This window comes from Nelusetta ayraudi, unplaced genomic scaffold (assembly GCF_046127955.1).
Source record: "Nelusetta ayraudi isolate G7.1 ecotype Tasmania unplaced genomic scaffold, CSIRO-AGI_Nayr_v1 ptg000060l, whole genome shotgun sequence".
NCBI classification, from domain to species: Eukaryota; Metazoa; Chordata; class Actinopteri; order Tetraodontiformes; family Monacanthidae; genus Nelusetta; species Nelusetta ayraudi.
The window spans coordinates 7,815,395-7,843,313 of record NW_027466110.1 but is presented as its reverse complement, the minus strand read 5'-3'; the positions used below and the strand labels follow the sequence as shown (position 1 = coordinate 7,843,313).

The 27,919-nt window shown below is 47.9% G+C and overlaps 1 protein-coding gene across 4 annotated transcripts in view; it reads right to left on the bottom strand.

Moving 5' to 3' along the window:
* Positions 1-27,919, bottom strand: part of myo1b (myosin IB) — a 55,363-nt gene that overhangs the window by 11,811 nt on the left and 15,633 nt on the right. For all 4 annotated transcript variants that reach the window (XM_076039701.1, XM_076039702.1, XM_076039703.1 and 1 more), the window contains exons 4-18: positions 19,957-20,051; positions 16,971-17,075; positions 15,938-15,984; positions 13,683-13,746; positions 10,810-10,908; positions 9,282-9,385; positions 8,006-8,153; positions 7,461-7,579; positions 7,079-7,165; positions 6,877-6,942; positions 4,010-4,114; positions 2,386-2,448; positions 2,097-2,297; positions 1,764-1,990; positions 1,119-1,319 (exon numbers count right to left, since the gene is read on the bottom strand). In XM_076039701.1, coding sequence (XP_075895816.1) covers positions 1,119-1,319; positions 1,764-1,990; positions 2,097-2,297; positions 2,386-2,448; positions 4,010-4,114; positions 6,877-6,942; positions 7,079-7,165; positions 7,461-7,579; positions 8,006-8,153; positions 9,282-9,385; positions 10,810-10,908; positions 13,683-13,746; positions 15,938-15,984; positions 16,971-17,075; positions 19,957-20,051 — 1,731 coding nt within the window. The remainder of the gene's footprint in view (positions 1-1,118; positions 1,320-1,763; positions 1,991-2,096; positions 2,298-2,385; positions 2,449-4,009; positions 4,115-6,876; positions 6,943-7,078; positions 7,166-7,460; positions 7,580-8,005; positions 8,154-9,281; positions 9,386-10,809; positions 10,909-13,682; positions 13,747-15,937; positions 15,985-16,970; positions 17,076-19,956; positions 20,052-27,919) is intronic.

Here is a 27,919-nt window from a genome sequence, read left to right as displayed (position 1 = left end):
TCTGTAGTGACGGAGGAAACAAAACAATAAACAGGCGGCCGAGCGGCTGCGCGATGGGTCCGTGCGATAGGAACGATCGCAATCAGCGCGTTTAACGGCGTGCACGTTTTTTGGGGCGAGACGGAACAGACGAGGGCGGTAAGCAGGAAGTGTCTCCACATGTCGCGCAACAGACGCCGGGCGATTCATTTCCTGTCGAGTGTGACGCCGACGCCTGCAGGTTTCACTGACGGAGGGGGAGGAGGAGGAGGAGGAGGATGACGTGACGGCTGCTGCTATCAGCTGCGTCAGTCGGCAGAATAAAACGGCTGCTTAACTGTTATTATTTCTTGCATGTTTCTTTCTTTCTTTTTTTTTATTTTTTCTTTTTTCTGAGAAAAAAAAGCTTTTCAAGCAGCAGAGGGGCAACAAACAAAGAAAAGAAAAGTTTTCCTCTTTTATTTCCTTCATACACCAATAACTGATTAAATTCTGCGGATGATTCGGTTGCTGTTGTCGTTACTCAGTGGTGAGAACTGCAGTGTGCAACAGGGGTGAGTCGTCATCTTTTAAACACTTCGATGTGGGAAAAAAAAAAAAAAAAAACGATCCAGCAGACACAGAAATGAAGGACGGCCCAACCGACGCTGCATAATGTTTGGTTATTAGAATGCAGACTTGCTTCAGTTTTGTATGCAACAGCACCACCGCCACCACTAGCAGCAGCACGCTGGGTTAGTGCTTGTCAGGCTGGTCTGATTATCTCCCCTCTTTGAACCTTTGTTTACCCATTTTAAAGCCATTTGGGCCCCATTCCAGCAATAACCTTCACATTCAAGCCGCTCGGCATAATCACACCTGGGAGCTGACCACTCTGACTGCAGCCTATTAGCGCCGGCCGCGGCCGCTCCCCCGGGTCGAGTCTTGAGGCTTGCGGCTTCAGTTTAACCACGCCGTGGGGAGCGTTTCTCACTTTCCACACTTGTTTTCTTCCCGCAAAAAAAAAAAGGAAGGCGGGAAAAAAAAAATGCCCAAAACGCTTGGGCATGCTTCCAGTTAGGAAAAAAAAACAACCTTCATTACTTCACTCGAGTGCCTTCGCAATTAGCCGCCACCATGGGAGAAAACCGGGCCGTTACCTGGCGGGTCCTCGCCAGTGCGGCCAGGTCCGCTTGCAGAGCATCTTGTAGCGCTCCAGGCACGGCTCGTAGGCCTGGCGGAAGGCGTAGCCGGCCCTCCGCACACGCACGTTCTCCATCAGGCCCAGGTAGCGCGCCTGGTGGCACACCAGGGACTCGGTGAAGATGTGGGAGGCCTTCTTGTCGTTGGGTTTGATGCAACTGCAGCGAAAAAGAAGCAAAAAGAAAAGGAATTGTTGTTTTTGAAAAAAAAATAAAAAAAACATCACTGCACATATGTGTAAATATGTGAAACAAATGTATTATGTGTATCTAGACGACCATTATGGACTCTATGACTCTAGTATCTCCAAAAAACTGTCACTGGCTGAATCATCTGCTCATCATATGTAAGTTAAATATGCAACCTGGACCCGATCCGCTGGCAAGATGTGTGTTGTCTTTTTTGGAGAGTGTTTGATTTTGTCTTGCTGTGGTTTCTTGTTGTAAAAAAAGTTTTAAAACTATGAAAAAAAGCATAATTTTATATTGCGAATAGGGATTGTTTGTTCACTGGACTACAGTTATGGTTATGATTACGCTGATAGTGATGATAGTGATGATGCATGTTGGCTGGAAACCTCCAGAAAAAGCAGACACTATTACCGGATGTAGTTTGGGTTCTTGGTCTGCAGGTTCTTCATCAGCGTCGACACCGAGGCTCTGAACTGGAAGCCGGCGGTGGGCGGCCTCTTCAGGTTGACCTTGGCCGGGTTGCCCTCGGGGAAGAGCTGTTTGATGAGCGAGTGCGTGGCCTTGTACATGGCCTGCGACAGGTCGCGGTACAGCAGGTCGTTGTTCTTGTCCACGAAGCCCTCCGCGCGGTACAGCACCTTCACGACAAGCAGCAAAAAAAAAGAAAAAGAAAGAGGCGTCCGTTTAGATCATACCAAGAAAATGTGTAATATATATATATATTTATATATTTTTTTTCCTTACCTTGCCGGCGTAGTGCTGGATGCGGAAGCAGCTGTGCGGCAGGCTGTGGTCCGTCAGGAACTTTGAGTTCTTGCTGAGGCGGCTCTCAAAGTGCTGGTGCTCGGCGCACACCGTGTTGAGTTTGTCCAGGAAGGTCTCGTCGGTCACCGTCCCCGGCCGCAGACACTCCTCGTCCAGCATGGCCAAAATGCCGTTCTGGTTCTGGTGGTGCGACAGAAAAATAATAATCTGATTTCAATTGCACTTGGCTCTGCCGGTTTGTGCTGAAGAGCTCGGGAGACACACTCACGTTCTCGATGAGGTCGCAGATAACCGCATTGTTGAAATATTCAATGTTGGTCCACTCGATGCCCTGCAACAAAAGACACGAAGGTCAAGGGGACAAAAGCTTGTTTTCCCCTCTTCGCCAACGTCCTCCCGCAGCCACTGACTCCGCTGCTCGGAGCCGAGTGGCTGCTGTAAAGAAAGAAAGGCAGAAAATAAACCCTCCTGAGTGTCTTTCAACAATGCTGGTGGCACCAGGAGGGAAGACGACCCTCAGTCAAAGACCGCGGGCACCACTGCCGGTGGAGCCCGCGGTCTTTGCAGCGCAGATGTGTTTTAGTGATGAACCAACTGGTGACAATCTAAAGTAATCTTTATCCTTTACTGCAACGGCAAAAAAAAAAGAATAGAGAAACAAATCCCTGCATCGCGTGTTAAAGTTAAGAGAAGAAGACAAAGCAGTTCTTGCTTTCACTTCACATTGCTTGGGAAATGTGTCGCTTTGACTTAATGCTTCTTGACAACCAGCGTCCTCAGTTCCAGCGACTGACCTCGGCTCTGTGCACCAGGACGGAGGCCGTGGACAGAGAAGCCTCGCTGGCCTCAGAGGAGGGCAGGAAAAAGTTCTGAATCAGGGGCAAATATTCCGATATTCGGCCCCCAGACTGTTGGGACGCACCCCCCACCCCTCCCTCCAGGTCTGATCAGTCAGTCCGGTTGGTTCTGAGCCGGGCGACCCCACAGGCCTGCAAATAATTTAACCAGAATGACCAAAGATCAAACCCGTCTAAACCCAACGAGCAGATTCAAGACTCTCCACACTGGTGATTTTCTCCTCTTGGCTTCTGATTAAAAAAAAACAAAAAAAAAACAAAAAAAACAGACGGTCCATTCTCATCCAATCGGCCGCTGCCATCAGGCGAGGATGGAGTGCGGCCACTTTTGATAAGAGGAATGTGGATGGTTTATTCTGGGAGCAGAGGGGCGGGGCTTGAAGCACGAGCCGACTGGCGAAATTATTGATTGGCGGTTCTCCCTCCTTCATCCGGTGCTGTGGTATTTTCCCATGGAGCTCACTGGACGGGGGCCAGTGCTGCTGTTAGCGGGGTGGGGTGGGGGGGGTTCCAGAGGAACGGGGAGGGGTGGGGCGGGGCGGGGCGGAGTCACCACGGCGGGGCTCTTACATACATGCAGAGGACTTTGAAAACAAACAGAGCCTCCAGGCCCACGGCGGCGGAGGGCAGTGTTTACTCTCGCCGCAGTGAAGGATCATTTCCGTCCCCTCGGCTCCACCGACGGGGAGCCGGGGGTGGGGGGGGGTGAAAGCCGTTTGACAGTGACAGACTGCAGAGATGGAACAGAGTGAAAGGCAGAAAGTGTTTGGGGTGAAGAGCAAGAATGAGGTTGTTTTTTTTCTGGAAGGGCACCAGACCAGGTTGGGATCAGGGACGACCGACGACGACGACGAATGAAAAGGCCCAGGCTGCCTGAGCTCGCAGCAGGGGCTGATGGGTAACCGACGCACTCTGATGTGCATGGCTTGGATCGTGCTTGTGTGTGTGTGTGTGTGTGTGTGTGTGTGTGTGTGTGTGTGTGTGTGTGTGTGTGTGTGTGTGTGTGTGAGTCCAACGTGCAGACACACGCCGTACCTCCCTGACGTACTCCTCCTGCTCCTCACGCAATGTCAGCTCAATGAAGATCTGCTGCAGCTTCTCGTTGCAGTAGTTGATGATAAACTGCTCAAAGCTGTTGTCCTGAAAGAAAGTGAATAGATTAATAAATTAATGAACAAACAAACAAATAAATAGATACATAATTAAATGTCAGTCCTTTGATTGAACCGTTCCGTCAGTTGAATTACTTTTCCCCTTTAATTTTGCGCTATTAAAAAAAAGCAGGAAGTACAAGCCTGTTAGCACATGTTTGAAGGCCCCCGCTTGACCTCATTTTGACAAAGCAGTTCATTCACTCAATGTTCCCTTTAGGTTTTCTGCAGAATTTGCACATACATATATATGTCTTTTGTTGCAGTGCTACACTGTGTACACATTTTTCATTTTCTTTTAAGAAATTGGGTTTATTCACTTTACCAAATTCTTAAAAGCTTAACAAGAAATGTGTTTCTATTTATGAAATCGTGCTTGCTTTATTACTACGGTTTTGAGTCAACAAAAATCTTAAAATCAAAAATTTTGTAAAATTGTAACATTCTCTTTCATTTGCAGTAAAATGACTCCGCCTCTTATATGATCTGCCTGCATGACCCTTTCTGTGCATCTATATCTGTACCTATACAACACAGTAATAAACACCTGGTGCAAACTAAGCCGGTTCACACCATCCGCTCTCGCGCCGCCTTCCTCGTGAAGTTTACAGCCGTCACTGGACAAACATTTTGATCTGCAGAGTCAACGAGTGGGGCCAGTAAATCTGACTGAAGGAACTAATAAATCCCTTATCAGGATGAGATCATGTTCTCGAAAAGCAAAAGAAAAAAAAATCATCCAGGGTTTTATGAAACATTAAACAGGTAAAAAGCCTGGCCAGGTTATAATGAATTATTGCTGTCAACAATTATGACTGTAAGCCTGTGAGTCACGCTGACCGGCAGCAGAGTTGGAGTGAAACGCTGACAGAGTGAAGGGCGACCGAGGAGAGGAGAGTCAGTGACCAAGAAACACAACTAAGGCACTTTTTTCCCCCCGCCCCATTATTAATATTGAAACTCCATTTCCTCTGACTGAGAAACCGGAATGTCACCTTCACCACGATAAAACACACTGCAGACTGCAGTGTGTCTGTGTCAGCAAGACAGAACACTGAACTGCTTCAGCCACGACTGGACTGGGTTTATATATCAGCTGAAATATGGTCAAATATTTATTTATATGCTGCTCCTTAGCCACACACACACACACACACACACACACACACACACACACACACACACACACACACACACACACACACACACACACACACACACACACACACACACACACACACACACACACACACACACACACCTCTTCAAGCTATAAACACAAATTGAATTTGCTGTATTGAGTCGGGTTGAGTTGGTTCATTTGATTTGTGTTGCTGCTCTTAGATGTCAAGGGTTTGAGGTCGGGACGAAGGGTTAAATAAAGTGCTGCATTTTTATGTTTTTTATTTGGAAAATATCGTAGGAAAATGAACTGAATGAAACTGAATTAAACAATGTTAAACACACAGTGAGATATTAGTCAGACCTTCTGGATAGGTGGAGCTGGTGTACAAGTTTATGGACGCAATTAGTTTTGTTAGATAAACCACAAGACGGTCCAAACATGTTTAGTCAAGTATTAAACTGGTTAAGGAGTAAGTTCAACATTTCACCCAGTAGAACAACAAGAAGCACTCGGTCTTCTTTTTTTGAAGCTACAGCTATATAAAGCTAACGCAAGCCAATACAACAGCCTTGAAATAAATAATCCATCCATCCAGCTTCCACAAAAAACAGAAGCAGCTCGCAGTGTGACTTTCAAAGGGAAAAAAAAACACACACTCAAATTCGAAGATAACAGACACAAACATTATTAGAGGTGGTGGTTTCATTCCATGGCTGTTGTACGCTAATCCATTAGCTTTAGCTCTGCGTGCCCACAAATAAGTGGCAGCTTATGTTGGCACACGGCTGATGCAAAGGCTTCTTTAGCATCGTTTCCTCTTTTCAAGCTGCACACCAGGAAAAAACAAACCAACAAAAAAAACAAAAACACCCTGCATTGTTTTTTAAATGAGTTAAATTAACTGGAGGGGAGCTGAGATTACAGCATGCACGCTGGCACAGCAAAACAAAAACAACAAGCCGGCGCAGATGTTACTTACTCCGTCCTGGTTGACCCAGACGTGACACACACAGTAAGGGGAAGAGGGAAGGACTTTGTGAGTGAGTGGGGTGAATGCACAAGCGAGGTGGGCAGGTGAAACGACATGAACGTACCAGCGATGGTGGCGGGCACCAGGCAACATGGGGTGGCAACATATTCATTCCCAACTGGGCAGTTACATGCACGCACATACATGCAGTCGTGTCTGGGGGCCTCATGTGAGTCAAATCATGCCCATGTATTATGCAATGACTCTGGCGGAGACTTCACAATGCTGCGGTTATATCTTCTTCTACGTGAGAGGCTTTTTTTTCCTTTTTTTTTTAAAAACAGTGACATCATGTCGGCGCCAAAAATATGTTCACCCCAGGGGAGCAAATAAAGCTCAACTAATCTGATCTGAAAGCGGTTTTATTAGCCCTTAATATGGGATGATAAGCTTCCCACAGGTGCAAACGCACGCACGCACGCAAACAGCCCGCGGGCCAAATGCTTTCGCATGTTATAAAGAAAAAGGCCTTTTGCTGGGCCAGAATTTGTCCTTGCTGCAGATAAGAATTTGAAGGTTGGGGGGGGGGAGGGTGGCATGAACGGGAAGAGGGAGGGATCTGCCTGCTGCCCAGCTTTTTCCATTTCCTCCTTACCTCGAATATCTCAAACCCGTAGATGTCGAGCACGCCCATGACCTTGTGGCGAGTTTTAGTTTGTGCCTGCGGGGGAGACGATAGCATCAAAATGTAGAGAACACAACGTTCTCACCATGGTGGAAAATAACAAAAACAGAAAAGAAACTGAAATTGTGGATTAACTGAGAGTTGGATCGGGAGGGGGGGGCAGCGTACTTACTTTAATGCTCTCGTTGATCCTGGTCACTAGCCAGCTGAACAGACGACTGTAGAGGTTTTTGGCAAGGGCATCTCGGGCATAGTAGGCCTGCAAGTCAATTAAACAGGTTTGCTGCATTCGGATGTGCATGGCGCATGTTTGCAGCATCACCTGCTGGCAGCAAACTCGATAAGCTCCAACAACATGACCCACATGTGGATGTCCGGGAGGAGCGGCGCTTATCTATAATGGAGAGGTCTTCACGGAGCGAGCGGGTGGGTGAGATGTATGAGGGTCGACATCCAGCGGAGCAAGTGAGGTGGAAGAAGTGGCGCTTGATCTTTGAAGGCAGTGTGTGTGCGTGCGCGCTCGGTGTGTGTGTGTGTGTGTGTGTGTGTCCAACCTGGGCCACGTTGAGGGTGGTGGACACCTTCTCCAGCTTGGCCTCCACCGTGCGGTAGCTGAAGGCCCTCTCCAGCACCGACTGCTCGATGCCCAGCAGCTCGCACATCTCTTTCAGATCTGCAGTAGTGGGAGCAGATTTAGCAAAGAAACACAGCACAACAAGGCGGCGAAGCGGCTGGATAAAACTGCGGGAAAGAAAAATATTTTCACGCTGCGAGGTGGTTTCCAGAAACTGGCAATCAAAAGGGGGGAAAACATGCAAATGTGCAATTTGCCTGCGCGGTACGGCTGAGGATTTATGCAAATCACACAGCGGCAGAGTTTTGCGTCAGCTGAATGCGACGGTGGAGTTTATATGCAAAACTTTGCACAAGAATTAGGAAATAAAAACAGAGCAAAACAAACATGGAAAGGACGAATACGACTGCGCTCATCTCACATTAATCTGGCAGTAACCGGTCAGACTGTCGACTGCATGAGGTTAAAGTAATCAAACCAACAGGAAAACGATTTTGGGAAACTCGACGTCTCTCCAGCACCGACCGTTTTTGTCCTTGATGCGACTCTCGTCGGTGCCGTTGCAGCGCGACTCCGGCTTGAACTCAATGTTGCCCAGCTTCAGCACGGCCGCCACCAGCTCCAGCACCGACTGCATCTCATCCTCCATGAAGCCCACGATCTGCATGGCATTCTGGACAGGGCCGAAAGGAAAAGGCTTTGGCAATATGCATTCAAAGTAGAATGTAGTGAGACACCGAGATATAGCGGATGTGTGTCCACGAGGTGCAAATCAAAAAGTATTCACGACTTAAATCAGTTCCCTGAAAACAAAAGACGAATAACAGGAGGTCATTTTTAATACGTTTTCTGAAAATCAAGTCATTCAGCCTCTAAGTTTCTGTTTGATTGTCCTGATTATGACATTTTTAGATTTAATAAACAACTTTTTGTGTTGTATTTCCAGCAATCAAGCCAATGAAATGCTTGAAATGCTCAAATTGTCATCTTTAATGCTTAGCATGGTAGTTGACGTGCCAGCAATGCTAAAAGACACGGTGAAGAGCAGAAAAAGTCCCTTTTTGAAGGATAAGGACCCTTTAGTGTGACCTGGGATCAGATTTCACCCTCAGCTGCTGCGGCCGCCACAGCACCAGACAATGGCCCCCGTCCGAGGAATCATTGTTCTGGGGTCCACTTGTGTTTTTCCGGAGCTAATATGCAGCTGCGAGGGGAAACCCGAGTGGAAACCGAGTGGCGATGAGAGGCAGGATGTGAAAAACAGCGAGGAAACAAGTGCAGTAGGACGTGACATAAGTGCACACAAAGGCCCATTACAGTAGGCGAGCGGAGCGTGCTGGGGCCGGAGCGCAACAATGGGCCGCGGCAGCCACGGCCGTGTTGTAGACATAACATCAGGCCGGGAGAAGCTGGTCGAACACACCAGGGGCTGGTTTCTCTGGGTGAACTTATCAGCCCTCGTGTCGGAAGCTTTATTGACTCGCCAAGCCTCTCGCAATCGAGGTGCAAGTTGACTCTGGGCTCCAGGTCCAGTTCAAAATTCAACTTGTTTCGCAACTGCTGGTTTCTGTTTTACAATCTAGACACGGACGCGTGCCCTCGCTTGGTTTAGTTATTGAGCGAAAGACAGCAAAGAAATCTGCCTCTGGCCTCAGTTTCAGGACTGAAGGAGGGCAGTGCAAGTGGGTAAGTATCTTTTTTTTAATCGAACAATAACATTTTCCGAGGCCAATGTCCACATTTGATCCCTCAAACATCAGCTCCGACTCTCCCGTCTGTCCTGAAAACATGAACTACTCACTCTGACCGTCCGGAAGTTGGCGGCGTCGTCCAGCCCGTTGACGGCGGCCGAGTCCAGGCTCAGGTAGTTGTACTTGCTGAAGTCACGGTGCAGTTTCAGCTTCTCTGCACACACACACACACACACACACACACACACACACACACACACACACACACACACACACACACACACACACACACACACACACACACACACACACACACACACACACACACAAATCAAGCCGTGAGCGGGTAAACTTGCATTGTGTTGGCTATAGTGTTGGAGTGGAGTCAAGACCAACCGAGACCAAGACTTTATATATCAGAGCAAAATAACAACAAAACAGAAGAAAAGAAATGACCAGTACCTTTTTGAAATTCAAGTTTGCTTCTAAATGGAACAGCAGCATCTCTTTTTTAGCAAGGTATCTTTTTATCCTTTTCTTTAACATTTTGCTGCTTTTCCCAACTATTTTGAACCATTTTCACAACAACTTTGCTTCACAAAAGCAAAAATAATAAGGGGGCAGGGAGTCACTCTGGCCGTCACCAACAGAGCGTAAAACGCCAGCAGCTGGATTCTTTTCCCGCTATTATCGTTGCATTACAGTGTTGCCGAGACGAGACTGAGACCCTTCAAAAGTGGTCTGGAGACCGAGACCAATCTCCAGTACTACAACACTAGTTTCGGTCCATTTACATGGCGTGCGGGATCTACAACAGCGCTCTGGCAGCTGGCGGGCGCTGCGTTACAAAAAGATAACCCAACAAAACAACAGAAAAATATGTGAAGAAAGCTTGAAACGCCGGCCCCCTTTTCATGAGCAATCTAGAGCGGTTTGTCGCATGAACGTCGTCATGAGCGACACCCAGACGTTGTGAAATATTCATTTGCCGCCTGCAACTCCCTCCCCTGCACCCCTATCAAAAAAAAGAAAACGACACCAGGTCGCTTTCAAGCCTCAACATTACTCTGGGAGATTAAGTGGGTGCATGCGTCACATTTCATTAGAGTTAGCATTAGCTACAGCTGAATCGAGTCCCATCTGATGTGTGTGTGTGTGTGTCTGTGGGCTCCGGTGTCCCTGGCCATTAAATTGTTCTGCCGTGCTCAGGACATAAAACAATGGCCTCTGTCCGCAGCAAAAGCAAACAGGTTTGACGGGGAGCCTTTTGTTCCCCGCCGCCGCTGTTTTGGGCAGCGGCAGGAAGAATGGCTCATTGATGCATCGGCCATGTGTTCCTGCAGCTGCAGCCCCGCTGGAAAATACTTAAGATGTTGACACGGGGAGGGGCATGGGGCTTCAAGTACAGGATGATTAAAATAATAATAATAATATTAATGATACGATCAAGTTGGATTTATCACTTCCTGTAGGAAGAGATGCTCAGGCAAAATGAATTTAATTCATTCCCCAGAACTCGTTTTTGGGCCGATCGTGAAGACAAACTTGGAACCTTCCCTCTTTTTCTGCAGATCCTGCACAGAAGTACAAACAAACAGTCCGACGCTCCGTCTCGCCTCTGCTTTAATAACGACTTACTGAGCGTATCGTCGGAGGCTCCCGACAGAAGCTGATAGAAGATGTGGAAGTTCCTCTCTCCCCTCGGCTGCTTCACCACGCGCGACTTCTCCAGCAGATCTGAAGGAGCGAAAGGAAACCATGACACATTTTTTTTTTTTTTTTTGTATTTCTCTTTGCAGAAAAGGAAAAGAAACGTCGACACCCAACAATAGCCGCCGCTGCAGGAAAGAGTGATTCACTGCGGCCCCGGGGCCGACCTGCTGGCCTAGTTAGGCACCACAGCTGGATTTAAACTCCAGTGCACAGTCAAGCTGCCCTGTGCTGGTGTTGGTCTGGGTCTGTGTGTGACAGTTTGTGTGTTTACACTACAAAGGGAAGAAGCCACGCTTGTATATCAGAACGTCAGCCCTTTTTTTTGTTTTTTCTTGACTTCCCGGCTGGGCTGCGGCCCAAGTGAAACAGCACCTGATTAGAAGGGGAGTCGTCATCTGCTCGCCGCATTAGACTGAGCCTGATTTAATTAAAGGCCGGCTGCGGGGTTCACCGTCTGAGGCGGGCGGCCCTGAGATCTTCCTCTCCGGCCGCTTTAGCCGGATAATAGCATCCAATTAGCCGGCTGAGAAAACATCTTTGGAAGCCTAAAGAGGTCTCCGCGCACGCCTTACCAAAAAGAGACGCCCCGCCCAGGTCACATCTTCAAACCAGACGAGCTCTGACTCACTCACTCGCCGGTCGGTCGGTAGGTGGGCGCTGAGAGGGACACAAGTGCCCCTTTATGCAGCGCTCGCCGCTTCCTAGACAGCGATACAGCAGCCTGAGGCCGTTCAGGGTCAGCAAACTACAGCAGCGCTTCTGTCAGCGGCTGCAACAAGGTCCAGGATTGAGATTCAGCGAGTAATAAATCCGAGTTCAGATCTTAAACTCTCGACATATTCAACGTCCTGAGTATCATTGCTTCGGTTTCTTTTGCTGCAGCCGCTCTCAGCCTGAAGCCCAAAGAAGGGGGCGACCTGGAAACACCTGGTGCATGCGCTGAAAATATCTCGGGCATCAAGAATTTACTTCCACGATATGTGGCCCGTGTAGCATGCGCAGTAGTGTCGCTGCCCATCATGGGAAGAAACATTTTCCTGGGCATTTTCTGGCCTTGAGAATTGTTTAGACAGATTAAGAGTCCATGAGCTAAGAATCTACAGTTGACGGATTTCTTAAGAACTATGGGTTTGGTTGGAGGCGTACCGTCATCGGTTATACAGGTGTTTATTTTTGTATTGCGGTCTAAATTGAACAACGCTTTTAAGGCGTGGGTTTATTGACTGCAGTACCTAGATTGGCCACTGGAAATAATTCCACGCCACTATATTGGAAGTCTGGTATTCAATTCTTATAATACATCCAAGGCTGTTACTGGCAAATGCAACAACGTCCCATTTTAAGTTGCAAAGCATGCTGGGAGGCTTTTATTTCACACCGTTCCACCTTTTCGCCACAGACCAAGCGAGTTAAAGTTTGAAGAACGACCCGTTTGCTTTTTCACTCCAGGCCTCTCGTAGCTCAGCCGAGCTGCTTTTCCAACCGCTTCGCCGTGTCCACCCAGTCAGAATCACAGTCATTTGTGCCCAGTCATAGGAAGCACTTAAGCCCAGGGAGAGAGGACGTGTGTTTAGTCTGAATGTGGAGCTGAGACGGTAGAAGGAGAAAGAGGAGGAGAATTGGGGGGGGGGGGGGAGCGTAGGAGGAGGAGCAGGAGTGGGAGGAGGAGGAGGTGGCAGCGCCAGATCATCGCCGAGTCACCGTCTGGCACAACCTGCCAGCGTCCGTCTGAAGAAGCGCTCACATGTCCGCAGCTCGTCCCGACAGACGGTCCCTTGTTCCAGACCAACTCGGACCCACACACACACACACACACACACACACACACACACACACACACACACACACACACACACACACACACACACACACACACACACACACACACACACACACACACACACACACAACACAAACACACACACACACACAGAGGTTCATTTGTGACTTTGGCCATCAGCCACTCTCTTTGTATCTGTGACCTCTGGCGGGGAAGGCAGCGCAGACAAAACAATGTGAACAGAGGCCAGATAAAGAAAAAAAAAGAGAGGGAGAAAAATACAAGGCCGGACTGTCGGAGTCAGCACTTTTTTTTCCTCAGTCGGTCCGGGAATGGTTTCAATTAAGCGTTCGATTGCACCTCGCCGACTTAGAAAACACAACAACAAAAAACTTGGCACTACTAAACAAACAGAAGATCCTCGATTCCTGAAGTTTTGAACTCACCGCAGCCGAGAGACCAACATGTAACCTCAAGAACCAAAAAAAAAAAGGAAAGAGAAATCGGCAAGAGGAACGATCATTACTGCGCAACAGCAAGACATTGATGTCGCACCCAATCAAACGACTTCAAACAGCTCCTGGGTTCTCTTTGAACTTCAGGCCAGAAAAAGGAAACGATTCAAAGTGCAAACGGATTGAAAACTTGTAATTGGAAGGAATTCTGGGGGATTTTGCCTTCACATAAAATCTGGGAACAACCAAAAAAAAAAAAGAAAAGAAAAAAAGCAGCAGCACAGGAGTGCTTAAAGTGTGATTAATCTGAATGAGCAGAGGAAGACTTTTTGGAAAAGCCCGGTCACCAAACACAGTTTCAACCCACAGAGCAGAAACCACCAAACAACATCTGAAGGCTCCGACGTCAGCAGGCCTGAGCACAGACGCTCACAGTTCACAGCTTGGAGGAAATCAAAGATCTCTCCTCTTCTAAATATGTAGATCACAACCAACAGAGAAGAAGCGTGTCAGCAACTTGTAACGTCACGACAGAGATTATTAACAACATTATTCTAACTTACAGTTGCTGATGACTCCGCCCAGAGGATCTCCTTTGAAGTCAAACTCGATGTCCATGTACTTGCCCTGCGGACCAGAGTGCAAAACAAAACGTGTTGTGAGTGTTGTAAAATGAACACTGTGACTTGGTGCACACACAGGAGTGGCTGACAACATGTAAAAACTCCCTTTGCAGAGAGGACAGCACCAAGTTTCAAACACATTACAACACACCAAGTCGCGCACTACTTGGAGATCGCATGGTCACTATGAAAGGGGAGGAGGGGGGGGAGGGGGGCTTCCTCATCAAGCGCCGCCAAATTCCTCCAGCCAGTGACTCAAAGAACCCATTTCTCTCTGAGACTTGGACATAAAAATATAGGAAGCTTTTCTTTCTTTCTCTCTCTGCCCCCCCTCCAGATTCCGATACATTAACAGCGGACACGTCCTCAGACCGGGCCGCCGCCAACACCAGCAATCCAGCCGCACTCGGCAAAAACCAGGCGACGGTGACGATTCTGACAAACTGGCCTCGGCGCCAAGGTCGGCTAAATACAAGCAGATCAGCGGCGTATAATCCTCCATAATGCGGCCGCTACAAGTGAGGGTCCGGCCGCTGGGACGCGCCGGCCGCCGCTTCATGAATGCATAAAGAATATTGGCGGTGAGGATTTGAAAAGGGGGAAATAATGTGGAAGTCGGTCGGGGCTCCCGCCGCTGCCAACGCTGCTAGAATGAGCAGCAGCAGCAGCAGCAGCAGCAGCAGCAGCAGCAGCAGCAGCAGCAGCAGCAGCCACGGAAACACACCGAGCAGAGATTTTGAAATAATCAGAGCGCTTGTTGTCTGCAGCTCCGTTTGAAAAATTAACTGCAGTTTTGGCAGCGGGCGCAATTTTTCTTTTTTTCTTGGAAACTGAAGCAAATTGTAATCCTTGGGGATGCATTTTCTCCAGGGCCGAGGTCACATCGGTTCCATCTTTATGTGACCTGACGCATTCTCAAACTGATGACGGCTGCACAGCCGACACACGACGGTCAAGAATTTCCGAGTTTCAACGAATGAAACATTGAAAAAAGCAAAGCGAAACAAAACAGATCTCTGGGACCCTGCGAGTGTTTGGCCTCTGTCTGACTAGGTCAGCGTGACTGGCCTGCGCTCGCTTATGGCAGCACAGTGCAGCTGATTAACAGCAGTTAGGGGTCAGAGGTCGTGCCCTGTCATTTGTATTAAGGCCATGTTTGTACCCGACCCAACCCCTGTGATGAAAGCAGGCTGGCTGCAGTGGCGCTTGGCCAACACTGAGGATCTCACGGAAGTGCCCCAGCAGGAAAGTAACAACAGTCTGCACCAGGAAACAGGATATTTAGCCTGTTGTTTGCAGCCGTCTTGTAAAAACAGAGTTTCAGCTTCCAGTGGCTGACGCTTTGTTGGACTTTGAGTGTGTTTGGAAGGGGGGCAAATTAATGCAGCCGGCATGGGAGTGAGGACAGCTCGGGGAGGGGGCGGGGGAGTGACCTGGGAAATCAAGGACCTCTGTGACATCACAAAGGGCTGATTTTCCTAACTGTGTGTTTTAAGGCATACTTTTATTTTTTCAAAGTGGAGTCAACGAATGGAAGGGAGTTCAGCAAAAGGGCAGCAACATTCTCACTGGCTCGGTGACTTTTACACAATTTGTGACCTTTACAGGCTTTGTGGTCGCATCCAATTTCCAACCCACAACTCTGCCTGACTGCTGCATAAAAGCCTCCTAGAGGCTGGAACCATGAAAAGAAAAAGACACACGGTGTTTAAAGTAAAAAAATATTATGTCCCGTTTTATTCATAGTCGTTTTAAACATGAGTCTATGACTTTATTGTGTGTCTCTCCAAAGACCTGAAAGCGACACACAGTTGTGAAGCGCAACGTGCGGCCCGGCACGAGCGCTGTGCTGAGAATAGAACGAGCCGTCGACAACATTATAAATCAAACTCCAAGAGTCGACTCATTCAGCGAGCGGGGCTTAATGGCAGATTCACAGAGTCTGAAATAAATGTGGGGATTTATGGAGAGCGCCAGAAAAGTGGGTATTTAAGAGGAAAACACTCAGGGGCTTCATTTCATTATCGAAAGAACAAGAAAGAGGATGAAAGTGGCAGGTTTAAATGGAGTCTGAGGAAGGAAAAAAAACACACACTTCCGAGATTTGCATCATTTTTCGCCAAATGAGGCTTCATTAGAGATGCGACCATCTAATTAAACAACACGAGTTCATTGCTTCTGAACGATGTACTTACAAAGCGGGACGAGTTGTCATTCCGCACTGTTTTGGCGTTTCCGAAGGCTGAAAAAAAAAAAAGAGGGGGAAGCGTCGTTAGGAGGCGAGACAAAAACAAACCGCTGTGACCGATAAATCACCCTGTGACATCGCCGGCCATTTGAAATTAACCGAAGCCTGTTGACAAAATGTTTGTGGTGACCCCTGACACGGCGCCTGGCTCCAGCCAGCTGCCAGTCGACGTGTAAGCGGCAGGATGTTGGAGCTATTTGGCCCGATAACGCTCCATAATTCGCTGCGGATTAGGCGAGCGCCGGAGCTCTGAGACTTCAGGGAGTGGGAGACTCAACCTTGTCGTCGCACTGCAGTCACGTCAAGTCAAGTCAAAAAAAAAAAAGAGAGCTTCGATATGTGACAGGGCTCAGGAACACAATGTTTGAATGCGCAGCCTCTATTTTCTATTTTTTTTTTTTTTTTTGCTTCAAAGCACTTCTGCAGATGAAGGAAACGTCTTCATTTGTCTCTTGTCGCAGTGCTAATGATATAAGTGGGCATGGGAGCCTATAGCGGCAGATTAGAAGCTGCTGTTTGGGGTGGAGTGGAGACAAAGGGGGAGGAATCGAAGCAAGAAATGGAAAGAAACAGAGGGTGACGGAGAAACAATTAAAGATGCTGATGTGCCTCCATCCCTTCTCCTGACTCTGCCTCTTAAAGAGCAGCAGCAGCAGCAGCAGCAGCAGCAGCACTGGGATTGGCTCCTGTTAAAACCCTCTGCAGATGTTGCTGCTGCTGCTGCTGCTGCTGCTGCACTGGGGGCAAACAAGCTTTATCCTCACTGGGCACTTCCTGTCCAGCAGAGCCAATTAAAATCCTGCTGTTCCCGAGCCGGCAAAAGATCATAAACAAAGTCAGAAGTTCACCAACACGACTCCGTGTGCAAAAGATAACAAAATAATAATAACAAAATAAGGGCATTTTATTTAAAAAAAGAAATAATAAAAATTCAGTCTACCGAATTTGGACGCGGCCTCCTCGCTCGCTCGCTTACTCACCCTCCAGCACGGGATTGGACTGCAGCAGCTGTTCCTTGACCTTGTTGACCTCCTGGCCCTTCCCACACACCGCAGCCACGTATGACATCACAAGCTTACTGGCCTCTGAAAGGACACACACACACACACACACACACACACACACACACACACACACACACACACACACACACACACACACACACACACACACACACACACACACACACACACACACACACACTAGGCTGAGGCATTTGAGAGGAAGGGCGAGTGAGACATGCCACTACTTTTCATACCAACCCCCCCCACCCCCCCACCCCCATCCCACCTTACATCATGGACCCTAATAGAGACCCACTTTGTTTGGCGAGATGGTCGACAGCTATTGCATCAGGTTAGCATCACTCTCACAACGAATCCCACAGGGCCAAACTCCACTCTCAGACGAATCATTTCTTTTTCTCTCTCTTTTTTTTTTGTCCAACCACAAAAGCCGATTCGGCAGACTGCCGAGCGCACAGAGCCCAGATCCCAAAATCACTTCCTGGATTAGGACGTGGGACGCGAGGGGCGCTGTGCGCTGGCCGAGACGGGTGACGTGCCTGGTTGGATGACTGCTGGCATCAGGATCATCGTTCTCATCAGCCAGATAGAGAGAGAGAGAGAGAGAGAGAGAGAGAGAGAGGACCGTGACCCAGAACTGATGATGTGTGCGATGTGCCAAAGCAGAGGATGAGAAAAGAAGGCTGACGACAGTCAGTCGTTAGTAGTCGGCTGCTGATGAAGCCGCCGCGACACGCTAAAAACCCACCTCCAGACACGCTCACGCACCTCGGCGAAGCGGGACGTGTGCACGAGAAGGAAAAAAAAAGAAGAAAAAGAGTCCATCCTCTGTGGATGCTTTGTCGTGGGTTTTTTTTTGTTTTTTGTTTTTTTCTTTATCTCTGAGGGGAATTGCAAAATCCACTCCCCTCAGTCGCCTCCTGTAGATAGAGGCACTGTGTTGTGTCTCCCCGTGCAACAATGCTGGCACCTGACGATAATGTCTGCCCGCCTGTAAAAAGGCAACAGAACCGCGGCGCATAAATAAGCCGCAGCCACAGACATGAATGTCAATGACCCGTGTCGGCGGGGTGGTGCACACTGTGATGGGCCCGGCTCTGCTGGGGAGCTTTAGAGGTTCTGGTGAGATGAAGAGTGGAGAGGGAGGGGGAGGGGGAAAAAAAAAATCATCTCTTGGTCTTGGCTGAGCAGCTTCTTGGAGTGGATTTTTTTTTTTTTAATATCCATGAGAGGTTGAGCGGCTCCAAATAAAAAGCGGGAGCATCATCGTCAAAAACATAATCCGTCTGACTGACTGGACGGCAACTTTTCATGGCGCTGCCCCAGGAGCTGTTTTTTTTTTTGTTATTATTTCAGCCTCCAAAGTTCACACGCTCAGCAGTCATTCTGGAAAACTGACAAATCTTTTACCGTGTTGTCCGCCGCCTTCATTTAAACGCTTGTGTGACTTTTGTGGCTCCGGCTGTCGGCTGGCAAAGTGCTTACGGGAAGGGGGGTGGCAGTGTGTGTGTGTGTGTGTGTGTGTGTGTGTCGGGGCGGGGGAGAGAAAGTTATGTTGTGAAACCGGAGCTTCAGTGTGGGATCAATGTACCAAAACTTAAAAATCCGTCAACGGCAGTAAAAGAAAGGAAAATTTCAGAGTCATAAAAGAGAGGAAAAGAAGTGGAACCAAAAACAACAAAAAAAAAAGGGGGGATGTTTGTGCAACACCAATATTAAAAAAAAAAAAAAAAACTAAAAAGGGACAAAAGAGGGGAGAGCGTCTCTAAAGGCCACATTTAACATTTACTTCGATGTCTGGATTTATGTCACCAATCCATGTCTTGCTGTCTGATCTGCAAAATAATTCATTGGCAAAGTCAGTCGAAGTCAACAGGAGGAATCTGCCTGTGATGCTGATTCCTCCTGGGGTTTTTTTTTTTCTGTGAAGTGGTGGAGCTTTAGATAAAAACACAAAAAAAGTCCCTGGATGCAGCAGGCAGGGCAGCCTGGAGCCTCGGCACGCTGCGTTCAGGGTCTCCAAGCCTGGCGAATAGTCTGACACCAGCTTTCATGTCTCTTGACAAGGAGGCGCTGCAGCAGACTGTCGCATTTCATGTAGCGACATGCTTTTTTTTTTTTTTTTTTTTTTTTTTTTTTTTTTAAATAAATGCCTGCTGCTTGAAAAGAAAAAAGGTGCATCAGATCAAAATCTTCTCTGAGACTTTATACAAAACAACCCTTATCGCACAGCAGCCCCTGGAAACATGTTTTGACTGAGGCAAGAGCAACAGCCGCTGCAGACGAGGCGACCCGGACGAGGCGAGGCGTCACGTCGCGTGGCATCCCGCCAGGAGGTCACGTGACTGCCGAGCGCACATACCGACGCTTTGGGAACCTGCCGAAGCTCGTCGGGCTCATGGCTGCAAGTTAACCTGATGAGTTGAACTGTAGTGAATCTGTTTACTTCAGGTCACTTCAGTTTCAGCCGAACACTCAACCTTCAAAAGCAAAAATCACAGCGTTTCACAAAATCCAACATCCTTTTAAACGTATACATGTGTGGCTGCTGCACTTCTGAGCAGCAGCTCAGATAAACAGGACATTTTTCCTAGCTGGAACCCAAGTCTGGTTGTATTTGTAAATGATATGATGAACACTACATCTTGCAACTCGTCGATGGTCTTTTTCCCTCTGCAGAGTGCAGAGAGTGAAACACGACTGCTTGCTCGGACGACAGTTAAAAATGTTGCTGACTCAGGTGGCTCATGCTTACTCATTCAGTGCAGTCTGCTCAACAACAGCGAGCCCGACTCTTCGCGTAATTAAGTGTCCGTGCAGAAGACGCGGCGCCGCTGAGTGAGAACCGGCCAATGGCGGCGAGTCTTAATTTTCCCTGGAATGCGCAGGGAGAAGTGACGTGACGGGAGTGGAAAAACCTCCAGCAGGTCGAGCCGCTCACCAGTTTTCCCAGCGCCGCTCTCCCCGGTGATGAGGATGCACTGGTCCTTGTCCTGGTCCCTCAGCGAGCGGTAGGCCTCGTCCGCCAGGGCGTAGCTGCAGGGGGGAAAAAAATGGAGAATTGCACAAATTAAAATCACCTTCACCTTTTTTTTTTTTTTTTTTTTTTACTGGTGTCAACTTTCCAGGGAGCCTTAAAGACAACACAGAAGGGTCTTGTCCATGTTGCGTTACATATAATCAATAGCATGTGGGTTTTATGAGGAATTAGGTCGCCTCTCTGCTGGACAGCTACAACAACACTCGTCCTTTTTTTAGCTACGCTCACCAGCTCACGGCCGGGGTTTGGTGTTGGACGGAGGGAACACTGGTTTGCTCTTTTCCCTCTTTTCCCTGGAGACAGAACTACTACATAAACACATCTCGAGCTCCTGCACTCAAACCCATAGGAAAAAAAAAACCATTACATTCTTAAAAGAACCTTCAGCCGCCGGCTTTAAGTTGTGACCGTCAGAGTGGAAGCGCCTGGGATTTTTTATCTTTTTTTATTTACAGTTTCAGTGGGAGAATGAAGCCGAGTTCCATGCCTCTTCTTTTATTTCACTTCTATTATGAGACAATTAATCACCAAGAGTGTAAAATAGCTCTCGGTAGGGGTGAGCGGGTGGAGCCAGGAATAGGAGACTTATTATTAAGTGAAGCCTATTGTCACACATTCCAGGACAGCAACACAATGGTTAAAGTGGGACTGACTATTGTAGTTTCACCCACGCTGGACTCCAGAACAATACAAGATCTGTTCTTCTCATGCAGACAGTCCCTGATGACAGTTTGCAGGGGAAAAAAAAGAAAAAAAAGAAAAGAAAAGGGGAGTGGATGCATCAGGGGCTGGGGGGTCTCACCAGGCAACTCTTTTAATATTGCAGGGCAACGTGTTCGACAATCTTAGTGAAACTGCTACTATGAAGGCTCAATAAAAACCAATACAGCAGCAACACCTTTCATTTAGAAGAAAAAAAAAAACACATGACTACTTTTTTTTTGCCCTCCATCAACATGTGAGTAAAATTAACTGTCGGAATCCCCGCCTCCACCCCCGTGCACGTTGGCATTCATTAGTCTGGAATTCTTTCCAACAGCCTGTCTGGGAAAAGCTGTGATTGTACCCTGGAACACGCTGGCTGTTGAAAAATTAGGTGAGGCACTTTTGTGGGGGATGAGGTAACGTGGGTTTTTTTTTTTCTCTTTTTTTTTTGAGGAGGAGGTGGGGGAGGAGGAAGAGGAGGACTTTAATCATCCAGGACCTCCAGGATGAGGCCTGCAAGGTTTAGTCGCTGTCTTTTGTAATTATGGCCGGGACTCACCGACCACCGCAGAAGGTAAACCAGGCTAAACAAAGCAGAACTTGGCACAATGGAGCAAAATCATAAAAACATGTGAAATGCTTATTTGAACACAAACGAACTGTTGAACATTTTCAACAGTGGGGGGGGGGGACATGTGCAAAGGATTGTGGGACAGAACGCCAGAGAAACGTTGTGTGCACAGTTTGATGTCGTTTTGATGACTTCCTGGTGAAACTCAACTCTTTCTGATGTACACACCCACCAAATGTGTGCACTCGAGTGCCTTTGAGGCAAACAATGAATTTCTACCGGCTCAATAGCAGGAATCCGTCTTAATACAAGCAATTGCTGCTCTCTTCACGGCAATCCAGGGCTTAACCTGGCGCTCTGCTGTGAATCAAGCCAAGATCAACTTCTTCAAGTCCTAAGTTTCACACCGAGTGCAGGGTTAATCTGGCTGGAGGTAATTTCGGAGGAATGCATCAAAATAGGTTCCCCCAAGTGCCCAATTTGGTCTTTGCCCAAAGGCTGGCCGCTCAAAAAAACTCTCCAAGGTTGAAGTCAAAGAATTAATAGGGTCTTTTAATGCTCTGCGCATAAATACAGGGATAGAGGGCAGCTCGCTCACTGTGCTCGCTAGTGTGGAGCGAGATGAGACATACAATCAGCGTTTAGCCAAGACAGCGGTGAGGCTTCAGACTGATTGCTGAGGAAGATGTCGGGTCAGCGAATTTTAAAGTATAGTGATGGGTGCAGAGTGAGACTTCAACAAAGTACAGCAACAAGTTGGGGGAAAAAAACAAGAAATGTCTAGAAATCTTCGTTTGGGGCAGAGCAAAGAATAAACTGAGGCGAGGCAGCGAGCAGCATATAATCAGGGAATGAACTGGCACTGACCCTTCGGCTCGTCAGGGAGCAGAGTGCTGCTACTGAGAGGGAAGCGGAGATGGACGGCCAGATGAAATGCATTCCAGGCCGCAATGCAAAGCTAAAACTTGCAGGAGGCTAATTGAGCCTAAAGTTCTGCACCATCAAACATCATTTTGGGACAGGGCCCATGTGGCCCTGCAACCAGCTGTCTCCGTCCAGAACCAGAGTGAGTGGGCCATTACCAGAAAAGAGTGAGAAAAAAAAGGGAGGAGAAGCAAAAAAAAATTTGGGGCTTAAAAGCTTCAAGGTTGTTGAACAGTAAAGGTGATCAAAAGATAAATGGAGGCAGGAGTTTTGGTTTGGCCTTTTGCTTTGCCTCAGACGCACAACTGGAGTTTGTCAAAAATCTGGAGTCAAACTGGTTTCCGGTTATGCATTTTTAAAATACTAATTTTTTTCCATGAGAAAAAACTCTTAAACGATAATTGAAAAATTGACGCATTTTCATACCAAATCTTGTCTGTACTGTTAGGACTTTTAGGGTGATTGTAGCATAGAATCCATTTAGCAAACTAAACTAAAATTTGTTGTAATGCATTTCACATCCAAGCAACAACAACAAAATATCAACTTGACTAAGTAGGAAATGCAAAACATGAACTTTAACTTGTGCAGCGTTTCCTACTTTAACAAATGTCTGAATCGATGTGACTTGAGAGGAGTAAATGAATGTGGCATTTACGTCCATTAAAATTGAAAACCCAACACATGATTTTGTTCTGCCAACCAAAGCCTGCAGCTCCAGCTCCAAAAAAATCCACAGCCATCCACCCATTCCGGCATGGCAGCCCCGCCCCCGGCCGCCGCTGCTGCCCACCCTCTCATATAGAGGAGGCAGGACATTACGTCAGTTTTTGAAAAGGGCAGCGCAGCAGATGTCTGCTTTGTGAAAACACTCCTGTTGCCTGACCTGATCCTGACAATGACCAAACCATCACACAATTATCTCGCCTGCCCAGAGGAGGCCAGAGTCGGGGGAGGGGTGGTAGAGTGAGGGCTTCTGACACACACACACACACACACACACACACACACACACACACACACACACACACACACACACACACACACACACACACACACACACACACACACACACACACACACACACCACTGGTTCAATGAATATGGATGGTCATTGCATCATCAGAATATGAATAGACGTCAGCAGGAAATGAAAGAGCAGGAGAGGTTCTAATCTGAAAGCACAACAACACCCTTCAGAAGAAGCCAAACTGTACTCATATTCCCACAGAAAAACATCAAGGAAAACAAACAAAAAACAAAGAACATGACACACACACACACACACACGCGGCAGCTGCTAGGACGTTGCTACGCTATAATTTCGCGGCCGTTTCCGAGGTTTCGGAAAAATTAGTGGCTGGCTGTCAAGACTTTGCACAAAGAAAAAAAAATAAAATGTGGAAGCCAAAAATGATGATGAGGCACGCAAAGGTCGCAATCAAAAGGCGGAGGAGGCACCCGAATCCCCTCAGAGGCCTTGGAGCGTTAAGTGCAGCCTGGCACCTCCCCGCGCTCTCTCGCGTCGGCCCGCACACATGCAGGCTGTAATTTGGAGGCGCACGTGGCAGCGGCGAGTCGCGGAAGCCGCAACTGGCGTGAGGTGAACGGCAGAAAATAGTCAAGTCAGTCCTTCTTTTTTTTTTTTTCATGAGCCACCTCTGGTGAGCCGGGGTGTGTGTGTGTGTGACCTGAATCTTCAAAAGGCGTCGGGGGGTGGGTCGGGGGGGTGGGGAGAGAGCGCTCCGAGGGCAGATCAGCCACGGTTGGGGGAAAAGGAAAAGGAAAAAACGGGAAGAGCTGTGCCAGCCGAGCCGCTGTTTATGTGCTCAGCTGACGGGACTTTTTATTTTTTTTGCAAACAATATTAATCTTTGGCCAAAGCTGCAGCGCATTTACATCTCACTTTGTTCACGTTCCAGCGCGGCTGGAGATAAATCCCGTTCGGCATTTTGATGTTAATCCAGCCGTGGATCCATCCCGTGTTTGTGTGTCTATTCTGGGGGGGTGTGGGGGGGGAGGGGGTGGGGCAGATTGGGGGGGATTGGGGGGTGGGGGTGGGTCAAGGCGGGCATTACAGTAGCCTGTGATCTCAGCGGGGCCTCGGAAGGCCCACAGGAAATCCAGCAGCAGCACAGCAGCCGGCCGCGGAAGCAACTCCTTCCTGATGCCTTCGCACCAGGTGGGAGAGTAGGTGGGTGTTTTGCGGGACACACACACACACACACACACACACACACACACACACACACACACACACACACACACACACACACACACACACACACACACACACACACACACACACACACACACACACTCTAGAGACCTTGTGGGCGAAGCTGCTGATGCCTGCGCGTGTGTGTGTGTGTGTGTGTGTGTGTGTGTGTGTGTGTGTGTGTGTGTGTGTGTGTGGGCAGGGGAACAGGAGACGAGGAGGAGACGATGGTTCGGAGGGATGTGGCTCATCTCTGCGCTGGTACGACAAACAACGCAAAAGTAGGAGAATATCCGGATGTCTCTCCGCAGAGATCAAGATAAAAGTCTTCCAAAAAACACAAAGGAAAAAAATAGTTTTTCAAAGCAGCAAAGTGCACGTCTTCAGCGGCCGAATTAAAAAGCAGGGCTGCCGACGCACGCCTCTAATTTATTCAACACTTAGTCGAGGGTTGTCTGAGATCGCGGCTAAATGATTTTTCTTTTTTCCCCCCCTCCAACCCTCATTCAACCCGACAAACTTCCAGGGGGTCCAGGGCTTTAATTTACTTTTCAGCACAGCAATTAAAGGTTCGGCGATGGGGGGGAGAAAAATACCAGCCCGAGCTGGTCGTCTGATCCTCTCAAAAGCAGGAAATAAGCATGTTGAGTACGTTGGCAAAATGTCCACCCAAGGCAAAACGGTCAGAGGAAAACTCTTCAGAAGCAGCAGGCAGCACACTGGCTGCACCTAATAATCAAATAATCTATAATTATGGGCAGTTAAACAGGAGATGTGACAAATGATACACAACAGAGGCCATGTGACTTTAGTTTGCATGGCTGTGCATAGAAAAACACGTTATGAGAGGCGCACACACACACACACACACACACACACACACACACACACACACACACACACACACACACACACACACACACACACACACACACACACACACACACACACACACACACACACACACACGATGGAAAGAAGTCAGGCTTTTTATAGCCGCAAGGGCAGCGAATCTGCAAGACTCGAGCATTTCCTGTGTCCATTTTCCTCTGCTTGCCCATCTCAGACAATCCCAACACACATCCCTTCTCTTCCTCCTCATGCTGGTCAAAACTTCAACAAGACTTAATAAAATCCAACGATGACATCAAAGACGCTGCTGTGTCGTGCGGCTTTTTCTTCACATTGATTCTGACATATTTTCAGACTGAAGACATTTTACTGGGTACAAATCAAAGTGTCATCACACACACACACACACACACACACACACACACACACACACACACACACACACACACACACACACACACACACACACACACACACACACACACACACACACACACACACACACACCATTGAAATAAACTGCTACGCCTTAATTCCCTACAAGATCGTTGCCGTGTCTTCCAAGATGCAAAAGCCTCAGGCCAACCATGTGACCCACCGAGCCCAATTTCGACAGCACACAGGGCCATTGTGGCTCTAACCGACCATGTAGCGCCGGTTCCACATCGGCACCGCAGCGGTGGGCAACACAGCAGGAAACGAGGAAAGGCCACAGAGGTTGAGGTTGTTGCTGCTGCTGCACGGAAATTAAGTTGTCAAGAGTTCTTTTTTTTTTTAAAAAGGAAACAGACAATAGCTGTGTTCTGCTAAAACAAAGACAGATGACAGATAAATAGAGGGAAGACAAAAGATACAGAAGTGATTCAGTCTTTTGAAGCAATACAACATCAGAACTCCTGCATCAGTCAGGCTTTGGTGTTGATATGTTGACTTTGATCGAATAAAGACCTTGGAATTCAGGAGGACACTTCCACATTCACGGTGGAGGGTGAGGAGTCTGGGGAGGGGTGTCACGTCTCCCAGGAATGAGACATCTGAAGGAAACAATGCAGTGTTTATGCCGTTTTAACGACGTGGACCTCCTGTTGCGAAAGCCTGCTTGGACACAGCGCTGGCCTAATTTAGTGTGAATGAGTGAACACCTGTGAGTCCCACTGCTGGTCGTCTCCACACTGGCGCTCGTGGAATGTCTCTGGACCAATCTGGTCGGCTCTGGTCAGAACAGAGCGTTTCCCAATAATGTTCATTATCTGAAAACCTGGAAAGTAGCTGAAGCTATCAAGAGGACTTCAACCTGAGGTGGGCCTCACCTCAAATGACAGTTTCAAGTATTAGGTAAGCGTCTATGACTTCTTTTTGCTGTATTATGACGTTCAGAGTCCTTGGGAGGCCTCAACAATATTGACACAACCACCTCCAAGTTCCTCTTCTGAAAGGAGACGTAGAGCAGCTTCAGCGCTCCAAAGGATTCAATTTATTTTCCCCAGTATTATCTAAATTAGCGCTGTGCACGAAAAGAAAGCAGAACACGACTGTATGTCTGACAAGATTAATTAAAATACACAAGAGCCTGAAGAAACACGAGAATCCATACAGGAACAATATCCTGCACAGCTGATATGAGTCGTCCTCTGTTGCCTTTGTGCGTTTTTTTTTTTCTTCCCATAAGCATCACGTGTTTTTCTGCAAGCTGCGAACACACAAAGCGCTTGAAACCTATTGTTCTGGCAGTGAAAAGGAGTTTACAGTGGTTTCAACCCGGTCACGGACAAAGAAAAACCAATAAAATATTTCTTTCTTAAACTCACAGAGGCAATAAATGGCGCAGGAGCAAATGTTTAACCAGTTCAGGACCGAACAGGTGGTGGTGGAGTTCAAACCAAGGAGGAATTCATCACAATTCTCTATTAATTATTGGCAGTAGGCTCGGTGACCAGAGTTCATGCGAATAAATGGATTGTGCAACCAGAGAGGACGCACAATACCGGAGGCTCATTATATTGCAATTGACCCTATATTGATCTGATGGGGCTTGAGCAAAAAAAAAAAAAAAGCAATAATGTAGTCAAATTTAGATCCATTTTTTTTTCCAAGTATGTGGAAGCTTAACACCACCAAGGGATAAATAGATAACACTGACCACCTCAGTATTCTGCAGGAAAAACCCAGAATCCAATTAACTGCGCATATGCCAAACCATGCAAACCATCTGCCCAGACACTCCTGCAGCCTGTGCAGTCGCCTCCCAGTTGGGGCCATGTGTGCTGCACGGAGTCGTGTTGGCTCAAGAGGGGGGTGGACGCTATGCCCCTCATTACACCTGTAATAAGATCTAATCTTGTTGCCGATAAGGCAAAGACACCACGTGTGTGTTGGACACGTGCAGCGGGACAGACTACGGCTGCAAAAACCACCGGTCATTACCGTCCACATCATCTGATGTGATACATTAGCAATTCATTCCTGTGTTGAAGATGTGGGTGGAACACACTCACAAACTCGAACATACACACACGCGCAAAAACACAAATTCCGATTGGGCTTAGTGAAGGTTGGCCGCGCTCACCATCACGCCAACACACACGCTGGAGAGG